The sequence below is a fragment of the Thermobia domestica genome, chromosome 3 (genome assembly GCF_964235325.1).
Source record: "Thermobia domestica chromosome 3, izTheDome1.hap1.1, whole genome shotgun sequence".
In the NCBI taxonomy this organism is placed as follows: Eukaryota; Metazoa; Arthropoda; class Insecta; order Zygentoma; family Lepismatidae; genus Thermobia; species Thermobia domestica.
In genome coordinates this window covers 37803398-37821515 of record NC_137456.1, presented here as the reverse complement: position 1 = coordinate 37821515, position 18118 = coordinate 37803398, and the positions used below count along the sequence as shown (strand labels likewise).

At 37.1% G+C, this 18118-nt stretch overlaps 2 protein-coding genes across 2 annotated transcripts in view; one reads left to right on the top strand and one right to left on the bottom strand.

Annotated features, from left to right (window-relative positions):
• The window catches only part of Ent3 (equilibrative nucleoside transporter 3), a 47571-nt gene extending 43742 nt beyond the window's left edge, over positions 1–3829 (bottom strand). Inside the window, exon 1 of the mRNA XM_081750650.1 lies at positions 3321–3829. Within this exon, the coding sequence (XP_081606776.1) occupies positions 3321–3490 (170 nt within the window). The 5' untranslated portion in view covers positions 3491–3829. The remainder of the gene's footprint in view (positions 1–3320) is intronic.
• Positions 3830–3948: 119 nt separating this feature from the next.
• The window catches only part of LOC145680291 (WW domain-binding protein 2-like), a 44332-nt gene continuing 30162 nt past the window's right edge, over positions 3949–18118 (top strand). Inside the window, exons 1-3 of the mRNA XM_081750651.1 lie at positions 3949–4120; positions 8253–8427; positions 11631–11790. Coding sequence (XP_081606777.1) covers positions 4065–4120; positions 8253–8427; positions 11631–11790 — 391 coding nt within the window. The 5' untranslated portion in view covers positions 3949–4064. The remainder of the gene's footprint in view (positions 4121–8252; positions 8428–11630; positions 11791–18118) is intronic.

The window sequence follows — 18118 nt, the reverse complement described above, 5'->3', positions numbered from 1 at the left end:
ATGGGTGGAAAAGTATTTGGGGGTCAAAATTACAAATTTCGGTGAGGAAAGTAAATGTAGAATGAGACTTGGGGGAATAGGCACCCTTCCTGCTACTACTATTACTATGCTAATAATATGTAATATGGAGAAAACTCATATTTAGTTTTATGAGTTAATTAGAAAATGCTTTAAAAAATATGATTTTATTACATAAAGGCTAAAAGATTTTTAAGTTTATATGATACCTACAGTATATGTTACAGATATAAGCTATTTATTTGAGCTCTGAGTGAATATCTTTCTCATATTCATTCCATCCGACTGCCTATAAACACAACGTCACCTCTTTTTTAAAAAACTCCAGTGTCACATTAATCTACATAAAATCTGAGTAATTTTTTAAAATATTTTTTCTTCAGACCTACGCTACCTTACCCGGTTAGTGCTCGCTACTACCAGAGAAGATGAAGTAGAGTTGATTTTATACCTTGGCAATTATAGTATATTCTTATTATTTATATTATTTTCTTTTATTAATTAATTATTTCTGTACACAGCCCATTCAATTTTATTTTTGAATATGTCTTTAGCATACCCTAAAGTTTGCTCCTGGCTACCTGTCTGTATTAGGATATCAGTGACATCTCTCCTTTCTATTCCAACGCGAGAATTGCCTATTTTACTAGCATCCAAACAGGGGTGGATCCAGGACCGACTTCTGGGGGGGGCGATGGGTTGTCGTATTGTTACTTTTAAGGGCTTCAAACTTTGGGATGGGTTTTGAGGGGCGATCATCCCGATTGCCCCCTGGATCCGCCCCTGCATCCAGATTTGTTATTTTAAGCTAATAAGCGGATATTAATATTTAGATCTTTTTCCTAATATTCATCTTCATGATATTCTTTGATCCATTCAGAGAAAATGGATCAAAATGGCATGTATTCAGTTATCGGGTTGTTCTACTTAAAGACTACAATGCTCCTACTGATCAAAACTGAGCTTGATGATGTGATGAGTGAAGACTCTCTCATCTGAGGATGCTATAGGCACAGTTGTCAAATGGGTAACTACATTCAAACTTGGGAAACGTCGATCGAAGGTAGACCCCGACTAGTTACCTTTACCAACAACGAAATCATAGCTGGTTTACGGCACATTCTTGCCAATGAACGATCAATTTCCGTGCGAGGTGTAGCAACCGTGTTATGAGAGGACAATTGCCAATATCCTTTCAGGAAAATTTGATATGAAAAAGGTCTGTACTCGTTGGACATGAAAGACTGACTGAGTGTAATCTTCTTGAGAGTTCCTTGTCGCTACAAAGCATCGCCCCTGAATTTTCTTAGATCAATAGTGAGGCATGTTAGGTTCATCACTATGGTCCGTTGTCGAAAGTCGAGGCCAATTTTTTGAGGAAAAACCTGACGAGAGATCTCTCTGACGTCGACAGCAGAAGTAGGCCTAATGCGATGATCATAAACGGCTACCTACTCAGAGGACAGACTGTGTTTCTTGAAGTCTTACTACGATGAACTGATCGGCCGGCTGCTCCAATCTATCAAGGAGAAACAGAGCGGTAAACTCCCGTGGGGTATGTGTCTGCAGCATGACAACGCACGTTCCTACACATTAGCAATATTGCCCGACCCGTTGACACCAAATTAGAATTGCTCAATCGATCGCCCTGTTCGCTAGATCTGGCTTCTACGGACTACCACATATTTTCGAACTTGTCGAGAACCTTTTGTGGTCGAAGCTTTGAGTTTGAGTTAAGGTGATTGTTTGTGTTCAAGAAGTTCTATATGACAAAGTTCAGTCACTCTTTGCCGCTGATATTGATGTTACCAGAGCGTTGGCAACTTGTGATTGATTACTATGTAGAGTGCATTGAATAAATGTTGTTCGATTTCTGACTTTTTGCATTATATGGAGTTCTAGGAACTTTTTTGAACAATCTACAATATTATGTATAAATACTTCATTTTATTACAATTGATATTTAAAAAATGCTAAAATGTTGAATTAAAAAAAATATTGAAATAATTCCTACATTGTGTCGTTCACTTACAATGCAGGTAACACAGCTAAGAAAATTAAAATTATTTACTTGTAAAAAGAAAAAAATACAGTTTTACGGTATTACACTAATATACTTCCTTTTACATAAACTAATATGCTTCCTTTTTTGTCTTATAAAATCTTAAAAATGTGTTGCTATATTCGTCTTGTGGATAAGCGATATATACTGTACTTATACCTCATTTGCATTTACTTAAAATAACAAAATATAAACGACCTTTCATAAGAAGGAAAATTGCCTAGACGGAGAATTTTCCAAGGAATCACCCATGATAGATTTTTTTTTTTTTTTTTTGAGAAAAATATTAACAACTTTTGAAAGCCTAGTTTAAGAGTGATCAATTCAGAATGTTTTCCTTCAGTAACATTTCACTTTTCCATTTGATCTACGAGAAATATTTACTCACTAGAGAAAACAAAGTATTTCAATTATGTGTATTATATTCTATTATTACTGTATTTGGAAATATTTAGAAAAATCACAAAAACTCATCTTTAATTGGCAGTGAGTCAAATCTTCATTTTCCACTTTTAGGGCGAAGGTGACTGGTCTAATTCTCTCCCAGTCTAGTGATACATTCTAAACTAAAGTTTCTTGTTTCAAATTTATGATGATTCAAAAGGAAAATGGAATATTTCAGTTTAACTTTCCACGATTATGCCCTTTAGGCTAAGGAAAGCGATGATTAAGGCAAGTGAATGATGATGGAATTATTGATGGGATGAGAAAGTGGGAGGAAAAGGCAGTACACCGAGAAAACCCACGGACACGATGTTGTCCACCACAAACTTACCTGGCTGGGGATCGAACCAGGGACCGAATGTACTAGAGGTAAGCGCTCTACCACCGACCCACCATGTTCCCTAATGATTCAAAAAGATTTCCAATTGTAACCCAAAAAAGTCTAACATTACTTGAGTCTAACAAGAGTCCCTTGATAACTTGTTAAGATTAAATAATAATTTGCGAACCCGATCGGCGACTGAACGAAAAGGTTGTCTTCAATAATAATAGCAAAATTAAAACTTCCTTCTGGATTCTGCATTTTGGCGATATAAAACACTTAGGTAACGAATCAAACATAACCAATGAAAAACATAATTTGGGTGTCGAATCCAGAACTTTTTATTATAATTATATTTGATTCTTAAATAACTTATCAGAGCCTGTCACACTTTAAGAATATTTTTAATAGTAATAATAACCTGCGTATCATGATTTTAAACTAATCTAGGAGCATAAGATAAATTTTACTTACCTATTATAAGGTAAAAGAAATCCAACACCAGCTAAAACCAATGCCAAATATATGCAATTGCATTTGTCAATGGGTGGTGAAAGATGAGTAAATCCTTTGCTAAATCTGAAATCATTGACAGCTCGTGTTTTACCGAGCTGTATATAGCCTCGGCTAAGATTTTCATCCATGATTGGTTACAATCTAAGTTAATGTTTAAGTCGACAAGCTTAAGAATCACTAATTAACGCTTGTCGAGTAAAAACTTGTTTGAATATTTAACATGGGTATAGATCGTTTGTCATTAATTACTTATCTTCATATTGACACATATGGATACACACTTTTCTGGCCGGATTATCAACAAAATTTAACATTCACTTTAGTTTACACTGCTCTAGTACATAAGTAAGCGCTCCTAATGCTATTGTTATTATCAAGATACGTTTCGTATATTATCGTATAAGATATTATACTCAAGTCACTTCCCAGCTGAAAATAGGCGGAGGTCCCTTTAAGAAATAAAGGATTATCTAATACAATTATTGTTCTTCTACGCATGTCAGTGAATGTATCATCGATTTCTGAAAAGCAGTTTGAAAACGATGTAATTTATCTCATTCCCACGTCTATGTTGCAGCAGTAATATTATTCAGCTAGTGACGTAACGTCACGAGAAAACAGTAGACTGCTGACCAAGCGAAGAGGGAGGAAGTTTGTAGAAATACACGAAATTCGAGGTGTTTCCATTCAGAATTCAGCAGCATGTCGTTAAATACAGCACACGCAAACGGAGGGGTTTTGATCCATGCAGGGGAGTGGTATGTATTAATTTTTCTGTATTATATACAAATAAAATTAAGGTGAATTAAGTGGAAGTAATGTTTTAAAATAACGGAGAAATGACAGTCACGTCAAACATGAATACTTTACTTGAATAAGACTTCCGTTTACTACTTTTGTGTTCTATTTTTATTTTAATACAAAATAATTTAATAAGTATTATTTTTAAATATATTATGTTGATAATGCCTTGGAGGATTATTCAGTCCTGTATGTGAATTGTTATATGAATGAGCTATTAGGACTTCCATATCTGATAAGGAATATAAAATCTGTACAAGTGTTGCGACATAATTTTAATACAAGTTTCACAATGTAATAGATAATGGCACATTTTGTAAATTACGTTTAACTCATCGCTTCGCGTTAATTGCATTACGAGATATTGCATAACAAAGCATGTAGTTAAAGTTTACAGCAAAATGCAGGTATGTATATTGAGACATTTGTGTTTGGACTATGAACCTATGGTGGGAACTCTTAACTCAGTGAACTTGAACTCCCATGGTAACGAAACTGCGTCGTTTATGTATAGCTCTATTTGGACTTTGTTAGGAAAGTTTTTCTCTACAAGAGTACTCTTTCGGAATAGCCGGCCACGAATTCGAGTATTGGCTTATAGGAGATAAGATTATGAGTTAATTGCTGTATCGCCGGACCAATTTTGTAAAATTTACCAATGAATTGGAAAATTTATTTTGGTTTGTGAGGAGGTTCTAGAGCACAGGTCCCCCTTCCCATTAAAGTGTAATAAAGGCACGAAATAACTTGCCCTGGAGGGCTCTAACCCGCCTTTACTCGCTCATGCTCGCTCGGCAGTGATTTGGTACAGCAAGGAACCAACTCTACTACCTATACGGAGGGACCTGTGTTCTAGAACCTTCCCGAAAAGGGAGTGAAAATCAAATGAGAGTAGTAGTTGAAGTTAAGAAAATACTTGTCAGTTGTTTTTGATGTGGAGGCGAAAGTACTATTTAGCGGTGAGGTACAGTTGTTATGATTTATTCGAAAGGCAATGTGAAAATGATGCGTAAAGGACAAGATTGTCACATATCGTGTTTGAATTTTATCGAGTTGTACAACAATAAGCAGTGGTAATTGTTCAAATTGTGTGTACGACATGGTTTACTAAACAGTTTGTCGTAAGTGTAGAAACGAATAGAAACTACAGAAAAGAAGAGGAGCATCTAACCAAACCTAATCTAATCTAACGTACTTTAGTAATTTTGGTACTTTTTAGGATGACATTATCTCCCCCAAGGCTGTGCAACACATAAGCCATGCATTTTATGACACAAAGTGTTTTTCCACTATCCTCGTTTAAACGTATATTCACCGTTGCTGACTCACTTTCTCCCTATGGACACGCCCCCTTCTGCCGCTTGCCCCCCCCCCTCCTGCGCTTCTGCCCTGGCTAAGATAAAATCAGTGCTTTTTAGTGACCACCTAGCACATATTGTTGGTTCGTGCTTTATGCAGTGATCTCTACCAAGTGATCAGGGTCACAACCTAATATTTTTGGAAAGTACCTAAATAATAGTCCCTTTTTCCGATTTTCGTCTGGTCCGGCGAGACGGCAGTAATGCCAAAATTATTACTTCAATTAAAGAGGACATTGATTCTGTTAAGCCCCGCCAGCTAATGAACTGATAGAAACTGGAACTTATAGAAAATTACAAATTGCCTAAGAAATAATTGTTTAGCTGTTGTAGGCTTAGGCGAAGTTACCATGCAATGAGATTCGTCAGATGTTGCAGTACTAGGTGCAAATTGACTTCAGGCGTATAAAACACAATGACATAAATGCGTATAAGTACACGAACCAATTTGTGCTGCGTGCCCCTTAAAAAGAACGAATGTTGTTATACGTAGTCAGGGCAGGAGCGCAGCGATGTGGCTCGCGCGGCATCGTGAGGTGCGTCAGTGACGGTGGATATATGCATATAAATTAGTATAGTGGAGAACAAATTCATATGCCATAGCTTTCTAACACTTCTATTATAATTTTGTACCCTTCCTTCACATAGCAGTTACCTTAGTATACTGGTTTATATATTTGCGCAGTTTGCAATAGGAAATTGTGCACAATAGTTTCGTTTTGTCTTCTGTCTTTGAAAAAAATTCTGCAAGGTATCCCTCAAAATTGCCACTCTTCTTTCACATAACAGGAGTGGAATATCATAAGTTCCGCAATGGCTTTGTGTTCCCTGGGTGTCCACGGACTGGTTTTCATCATCTACAATTTCCATTCTTCTTGTACACACATCCATTTCCCTCTATGCACACAAGTTTAATAATATTACTCACACAGAGGTGCTTGAATCCTTCATCATTCAAGGTATATGATTGTCGTTCTTGGTAGCACACTATCCTTTTTTACGTTGATTAATGTTTTCTTGTTTTTCGGAACAAGTAGCACAAAAAATTTTCCTTCAAGACCACGTTTTATACCACCAAATATCTATTGTCCTTCTACTCTTCGTCCTCTGTTGAGTTTTCTTTTACTGGTTTTGCCTCGTTATTCACCATCTTTCCAGGGCCACCTTCCTTCCTCGTATTTCTTATAGGGGCCACTTCTATAGTCTTGGTGCTGGACAGAGACGTTAAAACTGCAAATATCGACCAATTTCCATCAGGATGGATTGATTTAAATCAAATTCCGAAATAATTAAATGAAAATAAAATCTCGTTTCTGTTCTGTTCTGTTATTTCGATTATGGAAGATAATAATCATAATAAAGTGAAACTCAAATGTATGTACAGCAAGGTGACCAGAACTTTTACTTTCAAAATCGGGACGCATAGGAATCGGCGATGGGGAAGGGGAGTGACTTCCACATTGTATTTCGGGACTAAGCAGTGTTTTCAATTTACAAATTACACAAGTAAGAATGATAACACAGCTTTTCTAACTTAAGTACTATCCAACAATACTTTTAACTACTTCAACACTCAGATTTCCCACTCAATTCCCACTTGAACCACAGAACACTCAATTCTCATTTGAATATTCAGAAGTTCTAGGCACGGCTGAACCTTCCCAATGAATGTTGGTACGGAAGAGTGTAGAATTAGTATTGACCATTTATATTTTGAATAATAATTACGGGACACCTGAATCATGTTTACTTAAAAACGGGACATTTAGGCGTCCCGTTTCAGAATCAGAAAAAAACCGGGACAGCGGTTGAAAATAAGGTACTGTCCCGGCTAAAACGGGACGTCTGGTCACCTTGATGTACAGTATGAAAACGAGTGTCATGCAGAGGATGATTAGGGAAAATCCCGTTTTGAACGGGTAACGGGCGAATCCTGTTCTTCTCTTCGTAACATAAGATTTTTAAATTGCTAACTATTGCAACGGGGAATCACCATGGACATTTACGTATTTTATATGTATTTCGTGCCTCAGGCTAGTTCCGATTTTTTAAGATGTCCCTCCTAAATATCAAGAATATTTGTGGAAAAAAGTGTCATGTTGATAAACGTTGCTGTATACTTAAAAAAAAAATGTTTGGGATTGAAATATGTTTACGATTGGGGATTCATTCAATATTCAACCCCAATACTTTTACTTAAATGGCATAATTAACATTTAATACGTACTAATTTCTAGTGTTTTTTCTTTAGTTCACGATTTGCATTGGGGAGGCGCGGTGGCTCAATGGTAGAGCGTTCACCTCTGGTGCTTGGGGTCCCTGGTTCGATACCAGCTCGCGCCAAGTAAACTTTGTGGTGGACAAACACCGTGTGCGTGGGCTTTCTCGGGGTTCTCCCGTTTCTTTCCACTTTCTTCATTCCACCATTTCGTTCATTTCTCATCAACAGTCTCCTTTAGCCTAGCCGGCATATTCGTGGGACGTAAAACTAAAAATTTCATTTCATTACGACTTGTATTATACGAGAGGAAAGATTTGATTTAAATAAAAAAATCGATTTAAATAAAAAATCGACAAAAATATTTGGAAAACAAAAACATTATTTTTTCCACCCTGATTTTTTAAAAAGAATATGTATATGGCAATATGTGTTTTGAGCAGCATGGATTGTCTTTTTATTTTGTAATATGCAATTGTTTAAATGTTGTATTAATACTTCTATTCTTTCCAGTATTCTTCTGTTTGCTGATCATGTGACTTTAGAATTTCATGGTTGTGAGAATTCACTTATGAAGGGTTCTAAAACTGGGCGAATGTACCTTACTACCCATCGTATGATTTTCAACAACACCAAAGCTAATGATAAACTAGAATCCTTCAGTTTCCCTTTTGTTACGTTAAGTGAGGTAAGAAGAGGTCGATCTAAATATAAATAGGCGGGTTAAAGTTACAGTGGTGTAAGCCACTTTTTCAGAAAGACGAACACACAAACTAGATAAGTCAATCTGTTAACATAAAACGTATGTCACTGGTTTCTTCAACTGCCAATAGATTGCAGAATTAGTTATGGTGATAAAGGAAATAGCTGCTGTATTCCAGAATTTATACAGTGCCTTCTGCTTTAATTTCTGGGAAATAAATAAAATATTACTTAACCCACTGTCACTTTAACCCATCCAAATATGAGTAGCCTATTAGATGACTTAAACTTCAAGAATTTAGTTGAAAATATATAGAATAAAGTGTATCCCCCAATAATAATAATAATAATAATCTAGTAACTCAAAAGGACCGTTTAAAGCGCGATGACTGGATATTAGAGAGTACGTACATCCAGAACAAAGATCCGTAGATTGTTTTCATTCAGGATAATTCATTTGTGTTTTGTATTTATTGTGCGAGGAAAGCTGGCGTGTGACAGTTCGACAGAGCATACAGTACATTGGAGACGCAGTCAGTCTTTGCATCAGCAGAAACAGTAGCTGTGGTGGCAAAATTAGAACGGATAGTAAGTCGTAATTCTTATCGTAGTAATATGACAAGATGATTTGTGGCGTATGATTTTCAAATAACAAAAATGATAGTACTTGAAATACTTGACACATTCAGCTATGGGCCAAACAGCATGGAAGGGTACTATGGTGATTGGCAAACAATCTTTCCGTTCGTTTTGTTTACAGTACATGCAGTAATCTGTCAGTCCAGCTTCCTGTAACCACACAATATAGCTATTACAGGGAATAGTCACCAAACGTTAAACTTGTGATAGAAACATTGCATATTTCAAGCACGAGTCGCTAATAATGCTTTCTCACGTGCGTACGACAAAAGTCTAATCGATAAAACACATTCTTTCAAGTTAGAGAGGGGATTTTGAATTTTTAATTTTATGCAAAAGTTTGATGTAAAGATTTAATTGTAGGCAAGGAATGGAATATATGAAGTACTGATGATTAATTCAGTATCAGTAACTAGTTCTATATGTACTTAGCGATAGGATAATAAAACTTAGTTTTTTAAAAATACACTTCAGTTGTCCATTTTGCTAAAGAATTGTTAACGTCTGTACAAAACAGTATAAGACTACGTACAATGTCGAAAGAAGGTATTACTCAAAACTTATTAATAGTATAATCCAGGCTGCGAAATTTTCGGTCACCAATTTGGCGCTAGGTATTAGCCTTTAATTTTTCAATTCCCAAATTCTGATGCGGTTACTGGATTTAGACCTGAGATTTCGTGCCCCGGTTTGATCAAAAAATACTGGACTTTTCTTAAGCCCAGAACACTGGCTACATGCTTTTTGTAGTTCACCACCTGCAGGAGAGGGGATTTACAGTTGCACATTGGGTATGAACCACATACTGCGTAACAGTTGCTTATAGAATCTTGTTCTGCTTGCGCAAAGGTCTCATGCTAGACAAAGGCTGTCCCAGTGATTCTTCTCGTATACTTCTCATTGTTTATTAATATATGTTCTTGTATTACAGCGATCAGAACTTTATATCCTTTAGATCAGCGTTTCCCAACCTTTTTCAACTTACGGCGCACTACGGGTGTTACTTGGATTCTCGCAGCACACTTATAGATATTATTATTTGTAAATATAAAACACAGTGGTATTTTTCTGTGATTATTGATCTTACAGAGAAGAAAGCTCTATCACTGGTTTTTCCCCGTGGTAAATTATTATACTTATTTTTCATTATAATTTAAAAATAAAAAACAATTGCAATGAAATATTGGACTCAGGTTTTTAAAAATACGCTTTCTTTTTAAATCTGTATCCAACCTCTTACTAAGAAGGAAGATCACTAAATAACGAACGAACAAGCAAGCCTCTTTTACTTTTAAAACACAAATGTAGATAATCTGTCGGAAAGATTAAATGATATTAAATTTTCAAGTTACGAAATAGTCTGCAATAATAAAGAAGCAATAATGGTCATAACAATGATAACCATTTTTTTTCAACATTAGAAATGTACAGAACAGTAACCTGGTATAAAACTGAAAATTGTAGGTTCATAGTAATGTGAAATACAAATATACATTTTTCCCTACGTTTTGCAATTTGATTGCTATAAAATTAATAATTTTGTTTTGATTCCTCGCGGCACACCAGCGGCCCATTCACGGCACACCAATTGGGAAACACTGCTTTAGATATTTGCAAAGTAAAATCTAATTATAATCATTATTGTTAATTCATACATGCATATAGATTTTTGACGTATAAGTAAACAGTAACTGAGACTGCTTATGTGGTGTATACTTCAAATACAGTATACTACTGAGTATCTGGCCTAGTGTGGAGGAAGAGCAGGCCGGATGACAAAAAAGCCGGGTAGGTCGGAGTCATGCTCGCCGACTACGTGAATGCTCCGGGGCTCAAAGCACCCACAAGACTTTTAGTTTGATAGGAACAAATTAAAATAAATATTTCTCACTTGTCATTGTCAAAAATTAATAAGCAATCAAAACATTGAGATGGAAGTTAAAATTTCTAACCTCTAAAACATAATTGTTTGTTTCAAATGTGTTTGTACAAAGACAAGAAAGCAACACACTCCCCACTTCTTGCCTGTCTTTGGCCTAGTCAAAGGCAGTTCCCACAATGAAATTTGAACTATATTATGAATAGAATCGAACACAGCCCTTTATGATACTGTTCATAAAATATTTTAACTAAAAGGAAATCAATCAAACAATATCGAGACTCCCTTGAAAACATATAACACATCCCGCATATGCACCCATATAAAGTTTGGAAAGTCGGCGTCGTTGGCCGGAGTTCTATTTATACGTACGTTAAGTAAGTTAAAGAATACGTACAGTATATGTAAACTGTTCACATTTTAACATAAACTCTGAAATCTCTAATTTAAATGCAGAAAACATAAACAAAACATTAACGTAAATCGAAGGCCTAATTCTTAAGAAAATTGACTCAAACTGATTTTAAAATACACAGATACGAAAAGGTAGACCGGAAACTAGGCCGGATACTCGGGAGTCTACTGTAGTTATATTCATAGTTGTAATATAAAAATAAATTTCCTTTTCGATTTTGAAGAAATTTAATTTCCTCTTGCATTGAATATTTTAGGTAGAATTGGAGCAGCCCATATTTGGGTCTAATTATATCAAAGGGAAAGTAAGAGCACAGCAAAATGGCAATTGGGTAGGAGAAGCAAAATTCAAATTGAATTTTAAATCTGGTGGTGCAATTGAATTTGGTCAAGCCATGCTGAAAGCAGCGCAAATGGGTGAGTGTTTATTAGATACTAGTTTATATGAATGCGTTTCGAGTCAGTGTTTGCTTAATGAAGATGCAAGGTGGATTGGTTTCAATCAGGATTACCGATCAACCGTGGACGATTGGATTTATTCTTGCTTTGCAGTCTCAAGGTTTCGGAGTCGTCGGATTTCGAGGGCGGCTATCCTGGCCGGTGTTTAAAGAATTGTTCAGTTGCATAAATAAATACTGGAATGGCTTCCTTCATATATAGTTCCTGATAGACTTCTAAAATTTAGTTTCTCTTGTTAATGGTAATTTTTTCAGTCTAAAATGTCGTTTCAATTGAATTTAAAACTTCGCGAATAAATAAGTATACGAAGATAATGCCAAAAGTAAGGTTACCAAAGTGTTCAGGACACAGGCAAACTGTTTGTGGGGCTGTTGGCAACACTGTTATGTTCTTTGTTTTCTCCATTCCTACATGCACTTCGCTGAATGCTCATTCGTGATTTGGCAATCGTTTGTAATGCAGCTCCCGCTCGCCAAGTGCGAAGTTCTCGCAGTTATTCGGTTTCTCAACGCAAAGGACGTGAAACCGGTTAAATTCATCGCCAACTGACTGAAATGTATAGCGAATTGTGTATGGGTGTCAGAAACATCTACAAGTGGTGTAGGGAGTTCGCATCTGTCGTACTGGAATTCAGACGAAGAAAGTAACGGGACACCTGCAGCAATTTGGATGGGACATCACCCACTCACCTTATAATGCGTACTTGGCACCCAGTGACTACCATCTTTTTCTAAGTTGAAAGAACATTCGGTCGGAATGCGCTTCACCATCGACGACGAAGTGAAAGATGATTTTTAATGCTTCCTCAAATAGATGGCGACAAGCTGGTGTATGACATGAGCATAGAGAACTGTCACAACACTCACAAAAATGCGTCGACCGAAATAGATAAATGTAGAAACAAACTGCTGTACACATTATTGAAAATTAATTTTTTGAGATGATTTAAATCAATACTGAAAAGAACTCTGTTGAAATTTGAATACAGTGTGTTTTCAATTGTTTTACCGACATTAATCGTAAGAAAAAAAATGTTTCAATATAGTTGCTCTCGAGCTAGCAATCAAGTGAATTCACGGTGTCAGACTTTTTCAAGAACTGGTAACATTATTCTCATCATCAGGGTGCAGTTGTAAGAGAATCAAAACAGCAGCATTCCTTATATAAGTTCTGGCCAGAACATGCCAGAATGTGATTTGTGGATGGAGATGTCCTATCACCGTCAATCCATGGCCTCATTCTGATTAGTCGGTTGTTTAAGTTCGTACGCAGGCCTGATTGGTTATTGTGTTTTCGTTTTTCTTCCAATGAATGAAACTCATGTGTGGTTGAGTTGAAGGCCGATGTCTCTGTTACGATTGTTGGCTTTTTCCAGTATTGCTATGGCTTCATTAACTTTTCTCTGACAGTAACTTTAACACTTCACTATCAAAATGGTTCCCGAAAAGATATTGTGCCCCTCAGTTATACTATGATCTGCCACTCCCACATCCCACTTGGGGAAGCGATCACAGAGAGGAAACGAAGTTACGTACGAACTGCAAAAGCGGTGAGGATAGTGTTGCTGTTGACCCGCACCAATACAGGCACGTTGCGCACACATAGCAATGGGTCGATAGATCTCGTTCGCGGTTGTTTGCTGTATGACGTTCCGGTGAGGCTGACAGCAACCGCATCGCGCCTTCAAATACGTCAAACATTTGAGGGGGATGCCGTGAAAGAATTGGCATTGGTACCAGGAGTTCAAGTCGAGAGATCTAAAACTTGCTGATGAACCCCACAGTGGGTTGAACACCGGTGTTGGATGACGAGAGTTCAAGGCAGCCATCGCCTTTGGCGTGAAACACCCAGTTTCGATTCCCGGTGGGAGCTCATATGGTTCAGATCCCATGTTAAAACTAGGTTCACGCCTTATTAGCCTCGCTGCTGAACGGGCCGCTAAACTCAAATCAAATCAAGGCAGCCATACAGGAAAGACAGATTATGAACTTGCCGAACGCTTTCAGATTTTCGAGGAAACAGTCAGACTTCGCATGCACCCTATAGGGAAAGTGTAAAAGTTAAGAGAGTTAAGTACCCTACACACTGTCGGCGCCCAACAACGAACAACCTACTTGTCGTTGATGTATCGGTATCGGAACACCTGTTATTTGATCGAATGTTCACGAATGACGAAAAATGGGTCCAGTACAATACACTCAAGCGTACAAGATATTGTCACCACATGACCCTATGCATTACATCTCAAGACCACCTCTGCGCCCACGCAAGATGTTGCATGCTCTGTCTGGTAGACTAGTTGCCAAGTCATTAGAGCTCCTACCATTAGGCCACACTATCAATCTATACTTGTGCCAGAAGAAGCCAGCATTGGTTAATCGCAAGAGTGCACTATTCTTCGACTATCACACGTGGAAAGGACTAGGGATACAGTTCAGTGACTTGGCTGGGAGGCACTATGCCGTCTATCACACTCACCGGACCTAGCGCTATCAAATTACCACATGTTCTATTCCCTGGACAACCAGTCATTTCCGTAAGAAATCTTACGACAATGAGGCAGACTTGTTGGACACATTAACAAATTTCGTTGCGTGTCCAAGACTCGAGTTTTATCACCAGTGCATTACTCAGCTGCAGGAAGGTGGAGAAAGAGTGCTGGATGGTCGTGGAGATTACTTGGAAACCTAATTTTGAGTACCACGCGCTGTGTCCTTCTGACACGAACAAGAGCTTTTTCGCTGACGTTGTAACATTATTTATTACGTTGTTTACACATGGTAGTATTATCAGTGGGTCATGAACACCGAAATTGGATAAATCGGTTAGACCTCATGGCTTTTGTATCTAGAGAGCTCCGGAATGCCATATAAACCTCAAAAGTGTATTAAATTCTATGTCGGTACTTCGAGTCGTGTGGCCATTATACAAGGTTAGCATAAATTATTCATTCATTTTGAAAAGGCTATATTTTCAGAAGTATTACACATCCTACAAATGTTTAATATGTGCCCCTATGGTAACACTACACACGTCCGGATGATACTAGAGCTCATTCCAGTACGCGCCTTTGGCGTGGGAGACCCGGGTTCGATTCCCAGCGGGAGCTCATGTGGTTCGAATTCCACGTTAATCAGTAGGTCCCGTCTCGTATAGCCTCGCTGCTGAAAGGGACGTTAAACTCAAAATCAACTAAACTCGAGCTCATTCCATACATTTTGTAGCATAGTCCTGTCAATTGTCTGCACTGTAGCACTGATGTGTTCTTTGAGCTTGACTAAGGATTGCGGTAGTGGGGATACGTAAACAAGGTTTTTAATGTACCCTACAGGAAGAAGTCGCAGGGCGTTAAATCAGATTGGGGAGACCAGAGGAACAAAGCTAGGTCATTCTCACCAATACGCCCAATTCAGTGATGCAGGATGTGCCAATGAGGGGGTGCCCCGTCTTGTACCCCTCCTGCTTCGCACTGCCACCTGGAATACAGAATACAAACTTAGGTGAATTTGCGGTTCTTTTCATATATCTTTTGTGTGTGTATGTGTAATACTTTTGAAAATATGGCCTTTCAAAACAAATTAATCATTTATGTTAGCTCTGTATATACGGATGATCATCGAAAGAACACTGTGTCGACTTATTGTAACGTTTTTTTTTTTTTTTTTTTTTTTTTTTTTTTTTTTTTTTTTTTTTTTTTTTTTTACACGATTGCAAATAACGATCGTCGCCTGAAAATAAACATTTTCTGAGACATGAGTTTCCCTTGAGGATTACCAATCATTTTTATTGCTTGGGACGTAAGGGAAAAGGAAGAAAATTAATTGTCGTAATTTTCCATTTTAAAAAGAGATATACTCGCTTTTCTGTAACGATATAGCTTAATATGATGCTACCTATCGTCTCACTTGGGTACTGGCTTCGAGTATTCCCTTAAGAAACATTTGATAACAAACTGGGTGATGTCCTGTCCAAGCGCAAATTGACAGTAATAAAATAAAATAAGCGATATGACATACACTACCGGCCAAAAGTATTGTATCACCCATGGAAATGCTGTAAATACGTACAAGGTGTACCGATTTTCATGAAAGTATGTTGGAATGTTATACATAAATTATCGTTAAGTCATTCTGAAAAGTTTCTAAATTTGTCACCAGTAAAATAACTTCTTGTGATCAAAAATTAGTTCAAAATATGGCGAGACTCCACCCTCACAGCAAAAAGAATAGTTATTGACAAGTAGGAAGATAATATGCTTTTAGCTGGTATAAATATTAACATGAATACTTGTTCACATACAATGTAAAATGTCATTGTAAGTACGAAACCAGCTGCAATTTTTCCTAGTTTTCTGTTCGCCTTTCAGGGACAGTGGTCATCAAGAGTTGTCAGCTAAAATATACTAAATAAGTGATTGTTTGTCCGACACATATGAACAGTATGGCTTAAGTTCGTGAACTTAGTAAAGAACAAGGTGATGTTATTGTGGAATTGTACACGTTAAAGTTTTCTACGTGACAGATCACTAGAAGAGTGAACATACATCAATCTACAGTAGGTGTTCGCACTATTCAATGTTTCAACGAAACTCCGTCAAATGTTAATCGTCGATGACCTAAAAGACCGCGAATATCGTCAAAGAATGAAGATCAATTTATTGTGGTCACAAGCAAACGTCAACGAACACAAACTGGCCCAGAAAAAACTTAATGCTATCCGAGAAACAGTCGTATCTGTTAAAACACTGAAACGCCGACTTCGAAAACACGGTTCAGCAAGGAGATGCATTGCAACAACAAAAAACTTTTAAGTAAACAAAAAGACGTAAACGATTGCATTGGGCTCAAGTAGTATAAAATGCTCTTTAGTGACGAAAGTAAATTCGAAATTTTTGGAACTAAACACAAAGTTTGTTCGTCGACTTCCTGGAGAACGCAGGCTCGAACAATGCATTAATCCAAGTGTGAAACATGGTGGTGGGTCTGTCATGGTATGGGTTGTATCGCGGGTGAAAATGTTGGTGATTTGGTGAAAATTGAGAGAACAATGAAAAAAGATTATCATCGCATCATGGAGAGACAGTGGCAAAAGGCTTGTCGGTCAGAGATTTATTTTTCAACAAGACAATGATCCCAAACACACATTTCATTTGTGTAAGCCGTACTTAGAAAAGCAGGAAAGACGAAAAGAATTGATAAACATGCAATGGCCACCGGAAAGCCCGGACTTAAATCTGATCGAGTTATTGTGGGATGAGTTAGACAGAAACGTTCGAAAACGTCGACCAGTTAATAAAACACAGTTGTGGGTACATTTGCAAACGTGTTGGAATGGACTTAAAACCCAAACATTACGGAAATTACTTGCGAGGTTGTGTGCTGCTGCATTGAGAGCTATTGGTGGATATTTTGATGAATCCCAAATTTGAATGATTTCGTTTCACATTCTAACTCTTCTGTTTTGATTTTGTATTACCCTTTGTTGTTTTGTTTCGCAAATATAAAATGTTTCTACTTGTGTTCATAATTATGTGCATTCATTTCGTTTTCTACTGATATCAGTGGCGGTGCAGTACTTTTGGCTGGTAGTGTAAGTAACCTCAGTGGTTCGGAAACTCAGGTTGAATCGTGTTACTTTTGTACACACACTTGCATATATACGACTGGCAAGCTGACGTTCCATAAGCATCCGCGAGCACAAATAAAAAAGAATATTACCTTGGGCGAATTCCTATTTATTGAATAGACGTATATATATATATATATATATATATATATATATATATATATATATATATATATAATTTGTAGTAAACGAAAGGATATTAACAACACACAAAATTTTCATTTACTATAGCATGAATGCTTGAGTGAATGATACTGCGCACACACTTGAGAAAGATAAAATCCCTAGTATCACGAATAATATATATATATATATATATATAGATAGATAGATAGATAGATAGATAGATAGATATGGTAGATGACAACACTGAAAATTTAGCCCTTTGGTTATTTTTGTAATCCCTTTCACTAAATCACTATTCACGTTGAAGTTGGGCTTTCACTGCGAAATAGGGGCAATGAGTGTGGGGATTGGAGGGAACAATAACTTCCAACTGTGGAATCATAATTATAGCATCAACTGGAAAAGTCGACGAAGTGTTGCTTACGTAACTACTTTATAAAGTGTATCATCTTTGAAATTGCAGAGCCTCGTTGGAAGTTAGTGTTCCCTCCAATCCCCACACTCATTGCCCCTATTTCGCAGTGAAAGCCCAACT